A 24,930-nucleotide genomic window follows, 5' to 3' on the forward strand; every position below is an offset into this window, starting at 1 on the left:
AATCTTGATGCTATGAGAGAAATTGCCTAGAAATACTGAGTAGATGGGATAACAAGAAGTCGAAATTGTCTAGTGAAGTAAAGGAAAATATTTCGATACAGTTTCACAGAATTCTCTTACGATTTTCTACATTTCAATGTTAAATATTATTGTTTATTTTTCATAAAAAAAATACGTAGCAAAAAGTAAGAAACGAAAAATGTAGGTTACTATTTTCCATGTCCAATAAAAATGTATTTGTTTTAAAAAACATTTATTGTTATATGTTTTAATGAAAGAGTAAAAAAGACAACATATAAATTGCTAATTACCAGTGTTCCTTTCGGTAAGCATCCGTCCTGGATTGGATGTTTTGTTGAGCCTCACAGAAATATAGTCACCCTGTATTTAACATAATCTTTCTTTTATATGCTAATTTTTAGCTGGAAACAATAAGTATACTATAATATCTAACCAATTCTTTTGTTTTATTTGCAGTGTACTGAATCGAAGTCCAGAACATCTTATCAAGGAAATTATTCTAGTAGATGATTTCAGTGATGATCGTAAGTAGTGTGCAGTTGTGTTGTTATTATTTGAATAGGAAAAGTGTAAATTATTTTTTATTGTAATTGCTACATAATCCATAAAATAGATTTTCAATAATTTGTTAATGGACATCTTTAATAATATATTAACTAGAATTGCAAAAAAGGATGTTTTTTGAATGAATATTTTTCCCGATAAAACCGGCTATTTGAATTTTTTTTTTTTTTCGATATTGCGGCTAACCTATTTTACTTACGAAGATCCGCGGTGGTCTAGTTGGTGGGGAATCTTGACTGCCACGCGGGAAGCCTGGGTGCGGAAGTTTTCCGGCCTTGTCTCCGCATTAAGTGGCTCTGGGGCTCACCCAGCCTCAAATCAACGGGTACCTGGGAGCAACCTTGGTGGGTGAAGGCGGACGGAGCGTGGTGTTGATCACATCACCTCCAAAATGGCAGAGATCGAGAATGTTTGGGACCCTACCCCCACATCTCCTAAATGTGCCTTCATCGCACGGTGCTATGCACGGGGAACTTTACCTTTTACCTTACGTATTTCACTTGCAGTGTCATTTAAGAGTTCAGAGGTTCGTAATAATGACATATTTTGGATCTAGCTAAATAATTTTGCATGATGTAGCAGCGATAAGACACACATTTGCCATTCTTCTAATTACTAATTTTTTTGCCTCCGTGGCGAAGTCTTTAACACACAGCGCTACGACGCCCGGTTTCGAATCCCGGCCTGGGCATGGATGCTTGTGAGTGTCCATTCATCAATTTCATCATATCATCACTCATCTCCATCTTCGCAAATTAGCCAAAAGTCGCACAAAAAACGAAGTAAAATAAAAGCAAATCAGTGAATCAATCAAAAGTTACTGATTTGTTTTTGCCGTACGTGAGATTGTGTATGTTCACATGACAGTAGCGCTAACAGTGTGGTCTTGTAATCAAGGGGTACCAGTTTTGATTCTCACTGCAGACATATTGCATAGTGGGGGCCTCAACGATGGCGTCGTAGTGGTAACGTCGTCGCCTTGTAATGAAGGGTTGCCGGATTCGATACCCGGCGGAGGCATACTGGTTCGGATCCCACTTTAAACTGTAGGTCCAGTCCCAATTAGCCTTTCTGTGCATAAAGTGAACTTCAAACAACAAATAGTCATCATCATCATATTGCATAGTGATTCGGTTTCCCGTCGTTGCCTTGTGATCAAGGGGTCCCGGGTTCGATACCCGGTGGAGGCACATAGTGGTTCGGATCCTACTTTAAACTGTAGGTCCAGTCCCGATTAGCCTTACTGTTCATCAAGTGGACTTAAAACACCAAATCAATCCAATCCAATGATTCGGTTTCCATTTTAAAACTGTAGACCCAGTCCTGATTAGCCTATTGAGTATAAAATGAACTTAAAACAAACTTTCACGTGTTCGTACCATTGATGTCATAAAAAAAGTTAACCAAATGTTAATATTAAACAATAGATGTTTCAGGACAATCAAAAACTTTGCTATTCATAATACGTATGCAGAACTACATGCTTATACACTCCATTTGATACTTACGTTCAGTATGCTACTACAAGGGAGATTTAGAGCCCAAAGTTACTCATAAATCATAATTGCGAGTACTGGTGAAAAAAAAAAGAAAATAGAATGAGCCTCCCTGATGACATAAGGTGATGTTGTCACCTTGTAATCAAGAAGTTTTATGTTCAATTCCCAATGGAGGCACAGTGGCTCGGGTTCCATTTAAAGCTGTAGGTCCAATCCCAAATTAGCAAACAAAATTTTACTGAGAGAAAGACAGATTTTTTTAAATGTCCTTTTTTGTACCATTTGTGGCCAATCTATTTCAGTTTCAGTGGTTTCATCCTCAGTTTTAGGGTCACTATCCACTAAAGCAGTGTTTCTCAACTGCCTGGCATAAATTGTAGCAGGCCGCAAGAGTCCATTAGATCCAGTGGTTGCCAACTATTTTAAACCCATTTTATTTGTCAACAAGCCTAGACATATACCAAAAGTTATTAATTAATATTTAATTTCAAGAGTGCATAATAATGAATAAAGTTTAAAAAAATAGAAAGGGGTAAATGTTTTGAGCAGGACACACACTTTATGAGATGAATTTACCATGCTGTGGTCTCACAACAGCTGAGAACCACTACACTAGGTAGCCAAAATACATCACGACTTGCTCCATGACCAGATTTAGCGGCCATTAAGTCAAATTATATGATATGTCTGAAAGCCAGAATACAAATATTTTATACTTAATACAAATGTAAAGGAGTTTGATGCTAGATTTTCGATGTTTGTATATGGTTCAAGGTGAAAACAGTATCATTGAGCGTACATTTGATAAGGTATTAAAAGATGTAGCAATATTTTTCTTTATCTTCTATTTTTAGGAGGGGGGGTTAGTGTGCATGTTCCAGTGGTGTATGATGGGTCCAGAACCTGGACTAGCTCACTATGATGTGGTTCTAGTCTATGGAGGAAGATAATTCAGGTTGCCAAAGTCTTAAGATTTCAGATTGCCAACTTCTAAGAATTCAGATTGCCAACTTCAGAATCGACATTATTTTATTGAAATGAGTAAATTTATTCACAATTTGTAATAATTTGTTATTCTTTGCCTTACTCTCTAGGCTTCAGGCTTCGCAGATAGCCTAGCTAGCCGCTCCTGACATGTTCATGTGTCAAATTAAAACATTGAAAATATTATACTATTAGATTATCTTTACTAAATATATACAAAACTACTCTAGCTATAAGCCTAGTGAAATATGAAGATAACACGTAGAAAAAAAACATCCATTCAAAAAAACCAACATTATGCAACTACTGCTTATGTGTAGCTATGAATTACATGTCGAAAATTATATTTTAAATTTAGATATGAGCGGCTCTTTAGAGTAGAGAGATAACATGAAAGCTATGGCACAAGGAAAATGCAACCAAGTAATGTATATTCATTAATTTGAAACACTTTGGGGAAAAAAGCTGATAAAAGCCCAACCAAGAACGCCATGCCACTTCAAACTCTAAAATTAACTAATTTGTTTTAAATATGCTTTAAGTTATCTGCCCCTATCATATTCTTGACTGGCTTATTTTTGGGTTTGAACAAATTATAATAAATTGTTACTTAACAGTAATTTTCCAAACACTTCTAAAAGTAAACGAGTTACAGCTGTACTTTCTTGGGAGAAAAGTAACAGTTTTTCACATTTTATAATTAAACTTTAACGCATGTCAACTCCTATTCAGAATTATTTTATCTATATACATATTTTATTTAACTGTTACTTTTTGTTTGGATGTGATATTCTTTCTTGTTAAATATTTACTGTAAATAGTTATTTCACCATTCATTTTCAGCTTCTGATGGACAGGAATTAGCCAAGATACAAAAAGTTAAAGTCATCAGGAATGATAAGAGAGAAGGTAATTATGTAAAAATATAAATAGACTATTTGAAGGGTTCGGATGTAAAACATGGTAAGTGACATTTGGTAATTTTGAGTGAGTTACAAAGTAAAATGTGACATCCTTCAACCTTCCTTCAACCCTGCTATACTGTTCTACTGGAGCATAACCACCACACCTTGCATCTCACCATGGCATGTCATACAATTTGCATTGGGCTCAGTGAAGCCTTGTGAAATTGGCAAACACAACATGAAAACAATTTACGTACAGTATAGCTTCTAATAACTTTTTTTTTTTTTTTAATGAATTCAGAAATGACCAAAATGTCACTTACCATGATTTACAACCGAGCCCTTCAATTGTTACTCAATTATTATTTCATCCCTAGAGTTTGGGGCAGGATTCCTTGCTTTGAATTTACTAGCCATGAATGAAAATGGCAATTTTTTTTAAAAAAAAATATTGGATACTTTTATCAGTAAGTGAAATTAATAAAAATTAATTTAAAATGTTTTCCATTTGCTTTTATCAAGAAATCTTAATTTTGAAATGCAGATTTTTCTTTGAATAAAGCTGAGAAACTAAAGATAAGTTGTTATTACATGCTTCAATATAAATAGGTATCAGTGGCGAACACTTAGTTTTAGAGTAGGGTAGTGCAGGCTCCAAAATTTTACACACTCCCCCCCCCCCCACACACATATATATATATATATATATATATATAAAGCAAAGAAGTAGAAAGGAAACACTCACCAAACAGTGAAAAAAATTGAATTTTTGCCGACTCTATCGCTGCATCCTCAGAGTTAGGAGAAAGATGGAACTGTCTGGTGAGTGTTTCATTTCTCCTTCTTTGCTTTTTATTTAGCCCTTTTGGTCCTCCTTTCTTTTATTCATATATACCAACTTTTATGTAATATTTGCTACTATTCATTGGAATAGCTATTGTAAGTGCATTGGTTGCTTGACTCACCAGCTGACCACAAACCCTCTAGACCAGATGTCTCCAAACTCTCTTGAGTCATTGAGATACGTTTGAAAATACCTGGTAAGCTACCAAGTAGGGATTGAATTTTTTATAATTATTTCTAGGTTTATGAAAATTTGAGATGTACAATCAAAATATTTTTTTTTTTTTTTTCAAATTTCTCTATAACCTATGGAGAGAGTCATTTAGTAAAGGGAGTTGAAGACATGTAAATACTTTTTGCACCAAACGTAGTAAAATCAGAAAATTGGCCATCTATTCATTATCAGTCAGTCACCTTGCTTCCTAACATATTAATGAGAAGGATGACATTCACTTTCATCTACAATTTTTGTCAGGTTGGGCAAATAGGTTGTCACACTAATTCGAATGCAGTTGTCAAGATGGTCATCTGTCGGTCTGTTTCTGAACTTCCTTTCAATCACCCTTATGTTTGGCAAAGACACCTCACCATTGATGGAACAAATCACTTTGGAAAGATATGAGCTCCATTTCCAGTGCAGGTTTTCAAAATATTGCACAACGTGCCCATAAAAGACAATGCGATGGCCTGCACCAAGAGCTCAATTTTTCTGAAAAAGTTTCTGAAATTGCTCTCTCACACTTGAAAATTTGCAACATGGTGTTTAGTATGGTAAGCCTGTATGGCCACTGTTTCTCCAGATTGTCTTTCTGACAGGGAAAGTATTAAGCATTTCACATCAGTTGAAAATGCCTGCACGTTGGAAATCAAGTCCTTAACCTTTCCATGCAGTTGGCAATTGTGTTTGTTCAGCTTTTCAGTTATTCCCAGCAAGATTGTGTAATCCTGTAACCAGAGAGAATTTTAATTTGAGGATATGGTTAACAAAGTTCATTAGAAAAATCCATGACTGCAGGCTGCAATTTAGCGTATTTACGCGTGTATAATGCGCACCCTGTTTTTTGATGGATAAAAAGTTACAAAAAATATATCTCATATATAATGTGCAGTACAATCCAGTTTCAAGAAATGATTCCTTAGTTGTAGGTCGCAAAGCTCTTGATATGCTGATTAAGAGTGAATAACATCATACCTATTCAATGAGTGGACCAAGAGGAGAATATCCTCTTGTGTAAACGATACAGAGTCTCCAACCCAAGCCACCTTGCCACCTCTCCCTTCTCCCTCCGCTGTGTTTAGCATCCCAAAGCTTTCACTCTTTAACCACCATATTTATTCTGTAATAGTAGAAAGGGAGATCAAAATTACATTATGGATTTGCAGTACCCAGGAAGTTATTTTCTATTATTTCTCACCCAACAAATACTGCTGACATGCATCCCATGTGACGGAAGGTGCATGCTCGAATTCTGCCAGAGTTGCACTGCTTTTCTTGGTGTCGCAGAACATTACATTACAAAGTGAAAAATCGTGTGAAATTGCCTTCAAATTTTATATGTAGTTTTGCTCATTCATTCTTTTTTTTTCTAAAAGAACTTCAAAATATATACTTTTCTGTGACTAATGTAACATTTATATGAGGCACATTCAGGACCTTCAAACTAGCAATTAGCAGCACAACATTTCTTCCATTAAGGAATTTACACACTCCATATATATATTATTATTTGGCCAGTAATACATTTTAATTATTGTTTTCTTTCATCCAAAGCACCATAGAAATCTGAACGTTCCTTCATTTTGTGACGAACTTATTTCAACCGCATTTCACATTAGTGTCGTTATCTTGAATGGAATACTGTTGCCATATTCAGAAACTGCAGGATTTAAGCTTTACAACGATATACAACCTCTGACAATAAAGTTCGGTGAATGATCCTGAATATCTAAAGTAGATGAATTCTTAATGAATCCTACCTTACTGTCCTGCATCACCCAGTCGGAAGAAGGTCAAGGCGTAAAAATCACGCATCAAGACGATGCTTATCACTTTATTTGACAGTGATGGCATGATCCACAAGGAATTCCTGCCGGAGGGAACAACAATTTTTCCGCCTTGGCCTTCTTCCGACTGGGTGATGCTGGAGAACGCCATTCCATTCTTTGGCGTATCATTTCAGGGTCGTACCTCACACACCAGCTCTCATCCTCTGTAGCAATGCATTGCAAGAAATTTGGATCTGAATCCTCCAGATTTCTTTCTCTTCCCACACCTCGAAATCCCTTTGAAAGGTCAGAGATTTGGGGATATTCCAGACATCTAACTGAACGTGACGAGGGTCTTGAACACCATCCCGAAAGAAGACTTTTCTAAAAGTTTGCAGGACATGTACAGCCGTTCTCAACGGTGCAAAGCCATGGGAGGGGACTACTTCGAAGGACAGAAAGGTAGGTTTCATTAAGAATTCGTCTACTTTCGATATTCAGGATCATTCACCGAACTTTATTGTCAGAGGTTGTATTACTTGATAGGGTTCCGTAAACATGCAAAATCAATGCAAGTGTCCCAAAATCATGGAACGACCCTGTACGGTTTCATGTTGACTGTCCGAATTCCATGCATAATACGCACCACAGTTTTTGGGAGCAAAAGTTTTAGAAAAAAGTGCACATTATACATGAGTAAATACAGTATTTAACTGTGCAGTGTATTGTACACATTGCTCGAAGTGAAGGGATGGTAACTCCCAACAGTGTATTGTAGTCAACCCCTTGCGAGCTACAGGAAATGACCCAGCAAGCTACCTGTAGCCTGTGATTGACAGTTTGGTGATACCTGCCCAGACATAGTTAGTGCATGATACCCCAGGCAATATGAAGTGTTTACCACTGACACGTAATTATCAAAAAGAGTGGATATTGATCCTTGCTCCTAATAAAGTTTTTGATGAGTTTGTTCTATATTACAACACTTCAAGACATCTAACATAAAAAAACAGACCAGTTTTGGCATGTACTTACTTTATTCTCAAGCTTTCACCTCATCATGTGGCTTCCTCAGGAGATAGGACAAGTATTTAAGACATGGGAAGGTAAGTTGAAGGTTAAAAAAAGATAAAATGACGATAAAAGGTAAAAGACAAAGCAGTGCTCTGTCACTCCTTCCTACTCCAACTGTGGCTGGCTGAGTAGGAAGGAGTGACAGGGTACTGCTTTGTCTTTTCCTTGTATCCTCTTTTTATCTTTTTACCATTTTTAACCTTTAACTTACCTTCCCATGTTTTAAATATTTACTATAAGGTAGGTAGCCATAAGTTCGCCACTGTCCCAAAGTTCGCCACCCGACAGATTCTATATTTAGCTGACAAATGGCAGAAGCTACTTCTGCCAGGTGCATGGTGCCTTGGAAACTATGTTGAACACTCAAGGTCGATTTCCGTTAATGTATGCTTACTTGGAGATAGATGCCATATTCTGTTAGTGCTGATATAACATTTACTCCGTAAGTATCCGTTTGATACAACAGAATAACTATTGCATTTAGAGAGTGTAATATATCATTTCAAAGCCTATGTTGTGTACTTTCTAGGGGTATTGTTAATTAAATGTATAATTGTTATGTTGTAGTTTCTGATGTGCTTAATAAAAGCTGCACGTGTTCTTAAGTTTGCCACTGTATCATGCGTCATGGCGAACTTAAGAACTGATGCTATGACAGTGAAACTTGCTCTATTTTAAAAAAAACAAGAATTCATTATTTTGCATGCAGATTTTCAAAGTTGAGGGCCACCAAAACTTAAAGGGTGTACAACATGTAAGATAGACTCCCAAAAATAGACTCCTGAAGAGGAACCGTCCACCAATTAACAGCTGCACTGTGCAAATTCAGAAAAGTTTGTTCTCCAGTCCATCAGATCCTGGTCCTTCCTGTTCCAACACACTTGGTTACCCAACAGCCACATCAATCCCCAAAATGTGTAAGACCTAAAAACACAACCCGTCCTTATCCAAAAAAGAATCCTGGAGAAGGCAAATCTACAGACAGCTGTTATTGTTTCCTTTGCAAAGAAGATTGTGTCCTAGATATGAGATGCTGCAGTTTATGTCATTGTTACATTCACGAAGAATGTGTAGGATTAACGAAAAATTATAAATGTATTTTCGTTTGTCCAGAGTGCGAAAATTGATACTTCCCAGTGTGAAGTGAAATTGTCTTGCACTAAAATTGTGCTTGTTTTTAATTTCTTTTTAATTTAATGTTTAACTCTCTCAGTTACAATCTGTACTGGTTTTATGCATGAATATTGTATAATTAATATTGCCTTTGTTAAGTTGAAAATAAATACATCGACTCTACTGTTATTAAAATATCAATTGAGTTTACCGCTTGTACACAAGTGGCGAAGATAGGGAACACATGCGTCTTAACTTCGCCAGTTGCAACTCCCCCCCCCCCCTTCATTTGGTCATTGTTCGAGAAAGGGGACCGTTTTTCTTCTCACAAATTTATATGTTGTTCTATTGAAAATTAATATTGCAAAAGTCTTTTTTATATTTTGAAAAAAATATTTCTTCATGATTTTTAAACAAATTTGCTTAAGGTGGCAAACTTAGAGAGACTTACCTTACTTGTCCTATCTCCTGAGGAAGCCACATGATGTGGTGAAAGCTTGAGATCAAAGTAAGTACATGCCAAAACTGGTCTTTATTACTTAGTGAAATGATGGCATGTGGTGTAAGTTATGCCTTATATAAAAAAACAGAGTTTTATTAGAGCAATGTTACATAAAAAAGAATTAAAAGAAAAGAACTGTTCTGGCTCAGCCATGTTTTAGTTTGCACCACCGAGTGTGGCACATTGTATCTGTTGTTCATAAAAAAATAATACTCTTTTGAAATATAACTGATATTTTTTCTATTATTAACATCTTAATTATATTTGATTTCAGGCCTAATGAGATCTCGAGTAAAAGGCGCTGATGCTGCATCAGCCAAAGTCCTTACTTTCCTGGACAGTCATTGTGAATGCAATGTCCACTGGTTGGAGCCACTGCTGGAAAGAGTAGCAGAGGTAATGTTCTTTGTAGATAGCAGCAGAATGAAAGTTCAGAACAAAGACATTGGTAACTACTTGATCTGCTAACAGTGCTGTGCAGTAGCTAATAGCTAATGGAGCCATTCATTCTACTTCCCTGCATCCCAAGTAACCAAAAGTGGTTGGGCCAACCATACTGAAAATTGTTGGTGGAACATGGGCAATGGTAATTTTGGCCGTGGTTCCAACGTTGGGCCAACATATGGTTTTGCATTGGACCAACATACTGAAAACTAAAGAATAGATACGTTTGTGTTCTGATATATATATATAATTTATTGTGAGGCCAAATGTAAACAATAGTACAAATTATTTATGCAAAAAAATAAAATACACAGCACTTTCTCAGTCACATGGTATCATTGTTTTCAAGGCACTGTACATTTAAGTAGTAGCACAAAAAATTTCTAGAGTTTCCTTAGTTACCTTCCATCAAATTTAGTCTGCACATAACATTGTTTAACCACCTTCACAATAATACCTGTAAGATTGTTCTTGTTCTACTACAGCTAAAGAGACAAACAATAAGAAATTCCCAACACATCTTTCATCCATGGCAGCTGATAGAGGACTGGGGAATGACTGCAAGTTAAAAATACCTTCTATTTTCATTAAAAATATATTATATTTCCAGTATGTGCTGTGGCTGAAATATTCAAAAAGAAACACTGTTGCATGTCATTTATTTCACACTAGAATGTACAGCATGAAAGTTGTATTAGCATGGGAAAGTTGTTTTAAAAACGGATTTTGACTCACTTTTCCATGGTTGGGCAAGCGTTGGCAACCACCGTTGGCCCAACATCAATTTGCCAACCAATGTAAAGCCAACCTTTCCCACGTAAAAACTGACGTTGGCCCAACGGTTGTGGTTACTTGGGATATTAACAAATTTTGAGATATTTTATTATTTTCCATTTTTTGAATTTAAGTTGATGTGATTCCCTTCTACCAATAAAACTCATGAAATTGTGAGATAGAAATTAGATTTGTGTGCATATGTCAGTTAATGCCTATAAATTGTTATATATCAGTGGTTGTTTACTGCCGGCAAACTAACTTTTTTCATGTGCATAAAAATTGCTGGAAAATTTGAAGTTGTTGGATTTCTGTTTTTGTTTTAGTTCCATGTCTGCATTGGTGTTTTATTTATACAGGGTGTCTACAAATGATTGGAGCAGTTTCAAGATGTTACTGCATGTGTATTATTGAGCGTATCATGAAATAACTTCACAGTTTTGTAGAGATACTCAACAAGTTTTGTGACACATTACAAGTGTTCGATATGCCCTCCCTTCATGATTCTGAAAACATAAACTTTATAATCAAGTACTTCCCAAACACGATGCAGCATGTCCCTATCAACTCGATCAAAAGTACTGATGATGAGAGCCTGCAGATCTGTTAGATCACTCCATAATGGAGGTACAAACACTAAATCCTTCATAATCTCACACAAGAAAGTCACATGAAGTTGAGTCAGGAAAGCATGGAGGCCATGACAGCAGTTGTTGATCATCATTTTTACAACAACTGATTCATCAGTTTGGTTTGACAGTCTGATGTTTAAGAATTCACCGAAATCGTGACGGAAGTGGGGTGGAGCACCATCCAACTGGTAGATAATGTTTTCACTGTCTGTCTCCAACTGTGGCATGAGCCAGTTTTCTAACATGTCAAGATACCTGTATTCTGTAGGTTGTTTGCTGAAGAAGAAAGGACAGTAAACTCTAAATTTTGAGATTGCACCAATATAATTGAGTTTTGGATAGTCACGAATATACTCAATGATACCATGGGGAACAGAAAACCCCTTAACTTGTAATGTGTCACAAAACTTGTTCAGTTTCTCTACCAAACTGTAAAGTTACTTCATGATACATACAGTAACATCTTCATGAAACCGCTTCAATCATTTGTTGACATCCTGTATTATATATAATTATCTAGATGGGGTATAAAATAAATATATGGAATAAATAAAAATTGTTGTGGAATTTTCAGAATACACCTCTGTTATATATCATGTTGTTAGTTCACATAGCACTTCCACTCCATGTGTAGGCAAAAAATGGAGAGCTTTGCAGTTGAAATATCGTGATATATAAGAAGTGAACAAAGAAAGCTAATTTTTATATTTTATTTTAGTACTACACCAACTGAACCCCCAAAAGTCTCCCTCTTGTGTGTATAGACACGAAATGAAATAGGAAACACCAGACTGAAGGAAATTAATATTAGGGATGGGACAGATTAATCAGCACTGTATTGGTAAAAATTTAATCGATCTAGAAAAAAACTGTAACTCTGTGAAAATTATTGACATTTTTTTTTATGAAAACTCAGATTTTGTAGTTTCTTTTTCCACAACAAAACCCATTGCAGTCACTACTTTACATATATTAATTAATTAGGTAAATCAGCCACTGAAGTTCATAGAATTTTCAACTTATATCGTATGTATATTAGAATATTGGTTTTACACACACACACACACATATATATATAAATGGAACGAAACATTGAACATTTACCGCAAGAAATAAAAGTTTCTACATTTCATGGTCTGGCTGCATTTTCAATGAAGAAAGAAAGAAATGACACACATACAGTAGCATACGCAGGATTTCATCAAGGTAAGGGGGTTGTTTCTAAAGCTTTATCCAAATTCACATTACCATTGTTTTATTATAGTTTAATTAAATAATAATAATCATAATTAATTAATAATACTTATAATTTATTAATTCGTTGAATTACTACTAATAATACTACTAATACCACTACTACTATTTAGTAGTAGAGATCTACATAAATGTAGTATTTACGAAAGGAATATAACGAAAAAACTTTCTAGTTATTCGATTTTGAGAAATTGTAGGAGCGTTTTTTTGTTTCTTTGATACAAAATAATTGTCTAGTCAATGAGGTGAGACATTTTATGTTTGAAGAAAATTCATAAAAACAAGAAAATCCATAAAAACAAGAAAATACATTAAAATAAATTTAAATAATCAAAGTATGGAACTCATCCAAGGAGCCACGGTGGTCTGTTAGTCGATAGGGCATCTGACAACCAAGCTGGAGATATAGATTACCTGCTTACAACGAACCAAGAACTTTCTTTAGTTAAAGCTCATTGTTCACACACATAAAATACATGTTTAATTGAACATTGATGCAGCTGAGATACAAAACAACATGTTTATTTTCAAGGCATCACTCTGAAAGACGTGTGTGTTTGGAATGCTGTGCTTTTCTCCATGCTGCATGGGAATAACAATTCAAATTATTATTATTATTATTATTAGTAGTAGTAGTAGTAGTAGTATTTTCACAGATCTTTGACTGTGATAAATTGGCCATTTTTAATTTTCTTCACAGCATTTTTCATAATATTTCTAAAGCTCAAGGGGGGTTAAATCCATAACCCCCCCCTTGCGTAAGCCACTGGACACATATAATATATAATATTTAGACAAACACATCTGAAAATTACAAACACTGAACATTTGAAGTTCCAGTTTAAATTAGTCATGCACCATTACACAAAACATATTTTCTGGTTTATTTTAAATTTACATTTATTTATCTTTCATTCCACAAAATGTTCTTATTAATATTAAAAAAATTCTTTTAGGATAAGACATTAATATTAAAATATTTCTTTTAGGATAAGACGAGAGTAGTATGCCCAATAATCGATGTAATCAGCATGGATACTTTTCAATATATCGGTGCTTCAGCTGACCTCAGAGGTGGCTTTGACTGGAATTTAGTCTTCAAATGGGAGTACCTCAGCAACGAAGAGAGGAACAGGCGCCAGAAAGATCCAGCTCAGGCAATCAGGTTTGTAACTAGGAAGGGCCGATGCTTTGGAAGGTTTTTACCTGACTTCAATTACCAAAAGGTTGGTTATTTTCAAACAGTGGCACCTTTACAGACTGTGAAATCGTCATTGAACTTTGTGAAGTAGGGTAGCGAAATTTTGAAAAGTTACAGTTCATAGAGAAGTACCAGACACTTTAGGAAATTATAAGTACTGAAATTGTAAAAATTACAATGGGCCGCAGTAGCTCAGTTGGTGGAGTATCTGGCTACCATGTGGTAGATCCGGGTTGGTTTGAATTAAGGGGCAGGTGATCTGTACACGAATTTTCCCTTGTTTCTGTGTGGCCCTGGGGCCCACCCAGCCTTGTATCAATACTTACCTGGGGGCAAACCTGGGGGGTAAAGGTGGTTGGGCGTGATGCTGATCATATCATCTCAACTATGGCCAAGATCAAGAATATGTGGAGTTCTACCTCCACATCACTCCATATTCCTTCATGGCATGTGTTCACATGCACGTGGGTGCAGGGGTGGGGTACCTTTACCACAATTGGCACAGAGACTTTTACAGAACCATTTTGATGCTGTCATAATGTAATTGATTGGCTAAAAATAATTGAATTCCATATTTCATGAAAATAGCAACAGGAAGAAAATATGTAGTTTTAATCTACATTTTAAAAACAGTTCAGGGACAGACTCACAATCACAAAGTTGAAAATAAGGGATGAAATTGTAAAAATGCAGTTTGTAGCCTCAATAAACTTTTATCTTCAAAAGAGTTATTTCTTATGGAGAAGCTACTAATAGATGCTGAAAATGTTTTCCTTAAACATGCTGCATTCCATGTGCTATGAAAATTCTTTGTTGTAGTATTTGCAATCTGCTTTATATTCATTACCACTGTCCTTCAACTACAGGTGAACATCTTCTTCCTCCACCCATGGCTTGCAAAATATACACTTCTTTGTCACTGGGAAGAAAGTTTGAAAGAGCGCAGAGGAGGGAGCAGTCACAAATCAGTAGGGGATTAATATCTGTCCCACAATACACCCCACTGGTGAAAGAAAATTTTGACTATCTAGGCATTCTGAAACATGAATACGGTGGAGAAAAATATGGGATAATTGCTGTCACGGGATGCAGGACATATTTAAGTGACTGTCCCTTAAAATCTGAGATGCCTGGCAACCCTGGGTATTTTGTCTTGTTAAACACACCCGTTGCAACCACCACATTAAATGCACATTTTTTTTCACTCCTGAAAAATACTGAAGGAAATTACTTGGGCAGGAGAGTAGAGGGATGTAATCAACCACTACTAACATATTCATGTTTCTTCAGGCATATACAGGGTGGTGCAGGCAAATGGGAAAATTTCAATTGATATAAATGCACGACTAAACAGGAAAAATTACATTTAATGCATAGAAATGCATGTACAGAGTATGTATGTATGATTGAAATGCATTAACAATGTCATTAACTATGGCACTTACTTACTTTACTTTTTGAAGACATCGGAAAGATGTGTTCCATCTCGGAGTACACATTCTGATAGTCTGCTGTGGAAACTCTGGAATGCTCAGTGTATCATGTCTCGAGGAATGCCAATGATTTCTTCTTCAATCTTCTGTTTCACTTCAGCGATGGTTGCAGGACGTGTACTGTACATTTTGCAAAATAAATTGCAAACACTGAGATCAGGGGATCTCGGAGGCCATGGAATATCACCATTACATGAAATGAACCACCTTGCAAACAATTTGTGAATGGCCTCCATTGACTCAACCAGTATGTGATGTGGCTCCGTTCTGCTGAAACCACATGTTTTCAATGTCAAGATGTGCATCGTGCAACTTCAGTGCAAAGAATGTTTCAAACATAGCAACATACCAAGCCGATGTCTTTCTCGTTTAATGCCCTCCTCATTTTCAAGAAAATAAGTGCTGATGCCACCATGATATGACACTGCACACCATACTGTAACCTTGGTGCTATGTAATGGATGCTCGTGAAGCTGACAAGGATTTCTTCGAAATTACGCACCCAGGTTGTAATTGCATGAGCCGATGGGACACGACCATGACGTCCTAGCTGGTAATGCTGCCGAAATACCCTTTGTGCTGCAATCACACTATCACCATTCTTATAAACCACTTTCGCAGCGAACGCACGTTCTGCACCACTCCAATGCACCATCATTACTAAATGCAAAGCCTTCTCAATGATGTCGCATCGGTCTGGAACAAATGTCTGTGCTACAGTGTTGCTAATCCTAGATTCAAAATTTCCCATTTCCCTGCACCACCTTGTACAACATAGAGTGAAATATTTAAAATACCCTATTTTCTTCAGGCAAATCAAGTTTAAATGTGGAGAGGGTTTTAACACCCATACCAGTCCTCCCCTTCCTTCAATATATTCACCTTTGTAGTTATCCTTGAAGTTTTATTTCATAAAGATTAAACATAAATAATGGGAAACAGCCATAAGTTATTATTATTCTTTCTCAAAATATTTACTGAGTTACTGTGTGAGCAACGTGGGTGGTTCTGCAACCTATGTGTATGATAGACAATAATTATTTTCATCTCAGTCTAATCAGAGCATTTAATTCCTCCTGCACACATACACTCTTAAATTTAAGAAGGTTATTATTCTTTACTCAGTTGAACCTCCATAGGTAGTGGAAGTCACACGTTACCTGGAAAAAGACTGGAACAGAAAATGAAAGCAGATTAGTAGATCTTCATATCTTCCACATAACATGACTGTTTGTAATACAGCTTCACCATTAATGTTATTAAAATCATTAATCTACTAAGGTGCAAAAATCAATTTGGTGAACATTTGATAACCATTTTTATACAAGAGCCAGTCAATAAAGTATGAAAATGAATTCACTACTCACTACTCTTAAATAGTGTGAGGAGTAAGGTAACTAATATGGGTGTGGACAAATCAACAAGGCAAATTTGAAGTGGATCACTGCATGAATCTGGCAACAATAGAATATTGGCTAATTAGCACAAAATGTTTACCTTCTGGCTGCAGTATTGCTCACTATGAAGTCTGTGGGGGAGGAGCAATATGTAGCCTTGAAATTCTGTGTCCATCTGAAGAAATCCACCATGCAAGCTTTCCAGTGATTGCATTAGGCTTACGGGAAAGATACCCTTCCACAATTAACCGCATGTTCAAAGAATCTAAGGAAGGCTGTGTTTTGACTCAAAGGTTGGATGTCCAGGCACTCAGCCTACAGCCGTGGTCAAGGTAATGATTGTTTGTGAAGATAGCCAGATAATTATTGACAGCCTGGCAGACATGTTACACATGTCTCATGGCATGTGGCATGGCAGATAAATATCAAATACCCCACCCTCCATATAGACCTGAACCTGCTCTGTGTGACTTCCTTTTGTTCCCTCACCTGAAATTGGAACTAAGAGATAAACATTTTGACTCGACTGAAGCTGTCATGAAGAGCCCAGAGGCAGTTCTAAAGACCATCCTTGGCAGACCCATTGGGCCAAGTGCAACTTGGATGGAGACTATTTCAAAAGGACCATGTTTACGTGGACCCTGTCTCATGTCTTCGGACTTTCTTCATGGACTAGCTCTCATATATTTCTAGGCCTGAAGAACATTGTAAAGTTTGATATTGATATTGCATATTTCCAGTTGACCAATAAAGCATTGTTTTGTTTTCCAGGACACCAATGATAGCTGGTGGATTGTTTGTCATAGACAAAGCATATTTTGAAGAACTCGGAAAATATGACATGATGATGAATGTGTGGGGTGGAGAAAACTTGGGTAAGAAACTGTTCCTGTTTCTTCTTTTTTTTCCCAAGTTTTTGTTTTATGATTGTCTGCATTTCCATAGACAAATAAATTAGTATATCAAACCAATTTTCCAATATTTCTTAATCTATATTTCTGTAAACAGTCTGTAAATTAGTTATGTCATTTTCATTTTACTCTTTTGTTGAATGTAGGAAAGCTCACTTATCAAATTGATGGTGAAAGGGATGTTTTGCAACACATGTGAAGTCCATTTTATGCACATTAGCAGAGCACATGCTGAGCAAAATTGGATCTACAATTTAAAATGACACCTGAACTCCTCAGCTGTAACTGGGAATCAAACCTGGAACACCTATTTAATACTACCCATACAAAATGTGTCGGAACTTTTCACTCAATAAAAAAATAAATATTGTGATACCTTCGTAGACTGTATCATTCACTTTCCCTTCAAACCCTACCCCCTTTTGTGTTCTTTTTTTATATTCAAATGTTTTTATACTATTGTCTTCATTTATTTTGAACAGTGTTTAATAAGCTTTATTTTGTTGGATATCAAGTAAAGTTTAACACTTGATTATTAGGATGCTTTTATTTTTAATTGTTGTTTTAAGCCCATTTTATGCTCAGATAGGCTAATCGGGACTGGACCTAAAGTTCAAAGCAGGATCCGAACCTGGGGTCCCTAAATTACAATGTGACTACTACTACACCATAGAGAAGGCCCTATTAGAATGCTAGACACCACAAAATGGTCTGAACATTTATTTTAAACCTGCCTGTAAAACCTGAGAAAGTCGGGGAATTTGTTTCACGAAAATGAGTGGGAACCCTGATATACAGGGTAATTCAAAATGAATTGTGCAACTTTACACAGTTATTATGACGTAACTATTTGCAATAGAAAATCAGACAAGGCCTCAATATGAAGAAAAAACTCTGGAAGTTTTCTTCTCAATAAGTGGGCTTATGCTGCTTTGCCGCTCTTCCACTAGGATCGCCAATGTTGCAAAATGGCTAGTGACCAGTAGAAGGTGTATTGTGTGTTGGAGCTATCAAGAACTGAATTCACTCACAATGATGCAAAGACATTTCCACATGCATTTCAGTAGCAGCGGCATATACTCTGAGTCATCTAGGTAATCGGAGATGACCCGGCTATAATTTTAAAAAAGTTGTTTGTTATTTTTTCGCAATATTCTTCCGAACCAATCTTTGACTCACATATTTCTTTGCTTCCAGCACGTGAATGTTTTCAACCGTTTTCCGCAGAATATCCAAGAGGCTTTCTTTCTCCAGCTGGTGGAATCTGGTCAGGGTGAGATTCCACCGCCTCCTTTTAAATCCCTTGATGGGAGGGAGGGGAGAGGGGAAGGAAACACTACTTCTCAGGCACGGTGATTCTGTGGCCAGGGTAACGTCTTCCTGGTGAGAGTCCATCAGTCACACTCTCCACCCCAGAGCCTTTGCCATTTCCTTGGCTGGCACCCTTTTCTGCCATTCTTCCCTTCCCCGATGCCTTTGTATCGTAAGAGCTGTGTTGTTTACGATGGAAATTTCTCAGGAATGGGAATTCTGGGTTTACAAATTACATACTGAAAAGGGAAGTAGGGAAAATACATGTGTATGTGCACGAGAAACAGGGAAATCTGAACAACATTTGCGAACGAATTCTATGTTAATTCTCATTTTACTTTTGCTTCTGGCTTCCTGATCTCTGCTATTTGAACAGAATTTGTCAAAGGAAAAAAGCTTAAATTTTGAATATGAAGGTAATTACATAAATTAAAATTTTAACTAGAAATTCAAGAAACTACACTGACCTCTGTGGCGGAGTGGTTAGCACAGCTCCCTACGATGCCAGAGCTCCAGGGTTGGAATACCGGCCTGAGCAAGGGTGTTCTTTGTAAATGTCCCTTCATCAATTTCATATCATCACTCGTCGTGATTACCCAAAAGTGGCTGAGAAGCGACGTCAAATATCAATTTAATCAATCGATAAATGAAGTAATTAAACTATATAAATGCTTACTTTTTTTCATTTTTATAGCTATTTTAAAATGCACGATTACTTTCGTTTTGTAGCCTTCAAAACCAGTCAGAGTATTTCCATGGAAATGAATAATTTTTTAAAAAGGGAAAGCTATCAGAAATAAATTATATATATATATATGTGTGTGTCTGTCTATATATATATATATATATATATAATATAGGATAAAAGCAAGGAGGGCCAAAAGGGCTAAGTAAAAATCAAATAAGGTAAAAGGAAACACTCACCGGACAGTAGGAAAATTCAAAATTTTCGCCAATTTACAGCATCATCGGTGTGAGAAGAAACAGAAGACTGAACCGGAAGTTGGGGTCCTGCAGAGTTGCCAGGTCCCCATTGAAGAAGAAGTGGTGCGTAGAACGAAAAAAACGCTGTTTCGTCACCAGGCTCGTCGTAAACTGTGAGTGTGTAGGATGAGTTGGGCAGGAGGGTGGGTGAGGGTTGGGCATTACTGGGTGGCCTTGTTCAGGCCAGGTGGAGTGGTTGCACTCATGGCCAATATATAGGCCCTCTCCCATCTTTTGCGAACAGAGGTGTTGGCTGGTTGGGGTAGGAGGTGGATGATCGCTACCCGGAAGCAGTCGTTGAAACTGATGTTGTGGTGGTTGGTGTGGATGGCGACAGTGAAGTCCAGGTTGTGGGTGGAGGAGCGGTGGTTATTGATGCGGAGGTTGAGGGCCATTGATGTTTCCCCCAGGTAAAAATCACCACAGATGTTGCAGGTGAGGATGTAGATAAGGTTTGAGGCATGGCAGGTCCCTTTGGGATGGAGGGTAAATTTGCCAGTGGCCGTGTGCACCTGGAGGGTGTGAGAAGTGATAAGGATGGGACAGGTCTTGCACCTGGGTCGGTTGCATTTATGGGCAGGGGGGTGTTGGATGTGTGGTGAAGGAGTGTTGTGGACCAGGATGTTTTGGAGGTTAGGGGGGCGTTTGAAAACCACCCTGGGTTTGTCGGGAAATATGTTTTTGGTTTCGGGATCACTGTGGAGGATTGGGAGAAGAGAGTGCAGTGTGTGCCTGATTTTGTTGAGGTGGGGATGATATTGGGTGATGAGTGCAGGTGGGTTGGTGGCAGCAGGTTTCTTGGTGGTAGTGGTATGTGAGGCAGCTCGTGATATTTGCTTGGTGACCAGGATGGAGGGATATCCACGGTTAACCAGGGCCTGGTGTAGGCGGAGGTTATAATTCTGGCGGGAGGTGGGTGAAGTGTTCAGGCGCTGTCCCCTGAGGGCCAGAGAGAATGGAATTGCCTTTTTGGTGTGGAACGGGTGGGAGCTGGAGAAGTGTAGGTATTGCATGTGGTTGGTGGGTTTTATGTGGATGGAGGTAGTCAGGTGTCCTCCCTCGATGTGCACGTCCACATCCAGGAAGGTGATCTGGTGGGGGGAATGTGTCCAGGTGAATTTTAGGGAACGGAAGTGGTTAAGTTGGTCCAGGAAGGCTGACAAGGATGGTTCTCCATGTGTCCAGAGCATGAAGATGTCATCGATGAAGCGGAGCCAGAGGAGGGGTTGGAGGGGTTGGGTAGCCAAAAACTCTTGCTCAAGTTGGCCCATGAAGAGGTTTGCATAGGATGGGGCCATTCTGCTACCCATGGCTGTACCTCGGATCTGTAGGAAATTTTGGTTTTCGAAGGTGAAGTTGTTACAAGTGAGGACAAGGTGGGCTAGGTGGATCAGGAAGTTGGTGCTGGGGTTGTGAGGTTTGGGTCTGCTATTGAGATAGAATTCTATGGAGCGGAGGCCATGGGAGTGAGGTATGTTGGTGTACATGGCCTCCGCTCCATAGAATTCTATCTCAATAGCAGACCCAAACCTCACAACCCCAGCACCAACTTCCTGACCCACCTAGCCCACCTTGTCCTCACTTGTAACAACTTCACCTTCGAAAACCAAAATTTCCTACAGATCCGAGGTACAGCCATGGGTAGCAGAATGGCCCCATCCTATGCAAACCTCTTCATGGGCCAACTTGAGCAAGAGTTTTTGGCTACCCAACCCCTCCAACCCCTCCTCTGGCTCCGCTTCATCGATGACATCTTCATGCTCTGGACACATGGAGAACCATCCTTGTCAGCCTTCCTGGACCAACTTAACCACTTCCGTTCCCTAAAATTCACCTGGACACACTCCCCCCACCAGATCACCTTCCTGGATGTGGACGTGCACATCGAGGGAGGACACCTGACTACCTCCATCCACATAAAACCCACCAACCACATGCAATACCTACACTTCTCCAGCTCCCACCCGTTCCACACCAAAAAAGCAATTCCATTCTCTCTGGCCCTCAGGGGACAGCACCTGAACACTTCACCCACCTCCCGCCAGAATTATAACCTCCGCCTACACCAGGCCCTGGTTAACCGTGGATATCCCTCCATCCTGGTCACCAAGCAAATATCACGAGCTGCCTCACATACCACTACCACCAAGAAACCTGCTGCCACCAACCCACCTGCACTCATCACCCAATATCATCCCCACCTCAACAAAATCAGGCACACACTGCACTCTCTTCTCCCAATCCTCCACAGTGATCCCGAAACCAAAAACATATTTCCCGACAAACCCAGGGTGGTTTTCAAATGCCCCCCTAACCTCCAAAACATCCTGGTCCACAACACTCCTTCACCACACATCCAACACCCCCCTGCCCATAAATGCAACCGACCCAGGTGCAAGACCTGTCCCATCCTTATCACTTCTCACACCCTCCAGGTGCACATGGCCACTGGCAAATTTACCCTCCATCCCAAAGGGACCTGCCATGCCTCAAACCTTATCTACATCCTCACCTGCAACATCTGTGGTGATTTTTACCTGGGGGAAACATCAACGGCCCTCAACCTCCGCATCAATAACCACCGCTCCTCCACCCACAACCTGGACTTCACTGTCGCCATCCACACCAACCACCACAACATCAGTTTCAACGACTGCTTCCGGGTAGCGATCATCCACCTCCTACCCCAACCAGCCAACACCTCTGTTCGCAAAAGATGGGAGAGGGCCTATATATTGGCCATGAGTGCAACCTCTCCACCTGGCCTGAACAAGGCCACCCAGTAATGCCCAACCCTCACCCACCCTCCCGCCCAACTCATCCTACACACTCACAGTTTACGACGAGCCTGGTGACGAAACAGCGTTTTTTTCGTTCTACGCACCGCTTCTTCTTCAATGGGGACCTGGCAACTCTGCAGGACCCCAACTTCCGGTTCCGTCTTCTGTTTCTTCTCACACCGATGATGCTGTAAATTGGCGAAAATTTTGAATTTTCCTACTGTCCGGTGAGTGTTTCCTTTTACCTTATTTGATTTATATATATATATATATATATATATACATACATACATACATATATACATACATACATACATACATACATATATATTAGTTCATTTAAGTTGCTTTTCCCCCCCTCTTTAGATTTATAATGATCACAAAGATGAAAGATGTATGGATGTAAAATATATAAACAACAAACACAATGATTCCAGCTTATAGACCCTCGCGCATCGTAGGGAATTTAAAGCTGGGAAAGGGAATTTTTCAGAACCCATAGGGAATTTCATTTTGAGTCAAGCAAGAAGCAACCAAAATAGATTATTGGCAGGGGGGAATTGAATGCATGTTGTAGGTGGTTTTGTGCTGTTGTTCCTATTGGCGATTCGAAAATGTATTATTTGTTTAGGTGTTAGTGGTTTAGTATTCGTGCTAGTGCTGTGTTTACTGAAGTTAAATATTTGGATCGAGATCTTTTCCGGAGAAATTGCAAATCGTTAAAGCATGTAGGTCAGTACCATCTCTTGTACCACAGGTCTTGAACTTATACTTCAGTGTATGAAAACAAAAATCAGGAATGTACAAAACAGGGTACTGGGGTAACTTGAATTTTACACTTCAATTAATATTGAGGGTTTTTATTTCACTACCACATTCTTTTCATATTCTATATTACAGATTGTTTTTTTTATAGGTTTATTATACTTTCTTGTTTTATTTGAAATTCTAAATGTAGATTAACTGCAATCAGAACAATTAATCGACAGTTGTCGCAACAATAAGGTAAAATTTTCCACACATACAAATCCTGTATGGATGCTGAGATAAATTTGCAGGGATACTTCAGGAGTGGGTGGATGAATCAAGTGTCGGAGATTACCCACTAGTTAAAACCTGCATACGCCACTGTTCAGTAGTAATGCTTATGTTTCACCCTTCCAAAAGATTTGCCAAAGTTACAACTGTGAAATGTTAGTGCCTTCAAACCCATTGAAAATGACTTGCTGTCTCGTGCATAGCATACTTGATTATCATTTGGACCTTTTCCGCGTTACATGTGGTTCCCATGTTGAATCTTTATAATGTGAGTCACGTGAGTAAAACTTCCAGAGTCCTTCTTTATATTTTATGCCTTGTCTGATTTTCTATCGTAAATAGTAACGTCATAATAACTGTGTAAAGTTGCACCATTCATTTTGAATTACCCTGTACTATCGTGGAAAATCTTGTGGTGAAATCTAAGCCTGGGACCATGTGATATGCACTAATCTCAACGTTTAATAATAACCCACAGTGCAACAGCCCGTGAGGGCCTTACCTTCTCAACGTTTAGAATGCAGATATATGTGTGATTCAAAATGTTCTTAGGATTTGATTTTAAAATGTAATAAGTGGCTTAGGAAGGCCGAGAGATCAAAGTGGACAATTGCTGATTTTGTGATTGAGCTAACGGTCATAAATTTAGAGATGAAACTATGCTTAGCCTACCTTTTGGACTCATACAACTAAACCTCAGTATTATTAGGAAGGACTACAATTCTGTAATAAAAACTTTAAAAGTACAGTGAGTGATTTATGGTGAGGGGTCAAAAGGGGGCAGTCCCCAGTAATGGAACAAAGCTTTTGAGATGCAATTTTTATACGTAGATGCTAAATACATATGAGATAATGTGTGATATTCCACTTAAGTGAAATTAATGCTGCAGATTGAGAGATATGATGCTAAATTTTTATGTCAGTTCTATGGCTTGGATCATGGATCCAAATTTGCCTTTGAGCAAAATCAATTGATGCATTTCAATTTGGTAGACTCTGAAATTATCAACTGTTCCATCAGTAGCATTTAATCATCACTACCTCTTGATACTTTCTCAAGTCTGGATATATCGTAGGGCAAAGGTTCCCAAACTTTTTAGTCTCACGGCACCCTTAGTGTTTAAAGATTTTTCCACGGTGCCCAAGTCAGAATGTTAGCCTATCTAACACTTGCAATGCTCACTTAGTGTGGTTAGGTTGCTTGCCTTAACTTAAAAAAT

General features: G+C 38.2%; 1 protein-coding gene across 1 annotated transcript in view; it reads left to right on the top strand.

The window, feature by feature from the left end:
- The window catches only part of Pgant2 (polypeptide N-acetylgalactosaminyltransferase 2), a 521,273-nt gene that overhangs the window by 471,583 nt on the left and 24,760 nt on the right, over nucleotides 1–24,930 (top strand). Inside the window, exons 4-8 of the mRNA XM_083125241.1 lie at nucleotides 478–545; nucleotides 3,912–3,977; nucleotides 9,766–9,887; nucleotides 13,585–13,760; nucleotides 17,458–17,561. Coding sequence (XP_082981367.1) covers nucleotides 478–545; nucleotides 3,912–3,977; nucleotides 9,766–9,887; nucleotides 13,585–13,760; nucleotides 17,458–17,561 — 536 coding nt within the window. The remainder of the gene's footprint in view (nucleotides 1–477; nucleotides 546–3,911; nucleotides 3,978–9,765; nucleotides 9,888–13,584; nucleotides 13,761–17,457; nucleotides 17,562–24,930) is intronic.

This window comes from Lepisma saccharinum, chromosome 7 (genome assembly GCF_977018435.1).
Source record: "Lepisma saccharinum chromosome 7, izLepSacc3.1, whole genome shotgun sequence".
NCBI classification, from domain to species: domain Eukaryota; kingdom Metazoa; phylum Arthropoda; class Insecta; order Zygentoma; family Lepismatidae; genus Lepisma; species Lepisma saccharinum.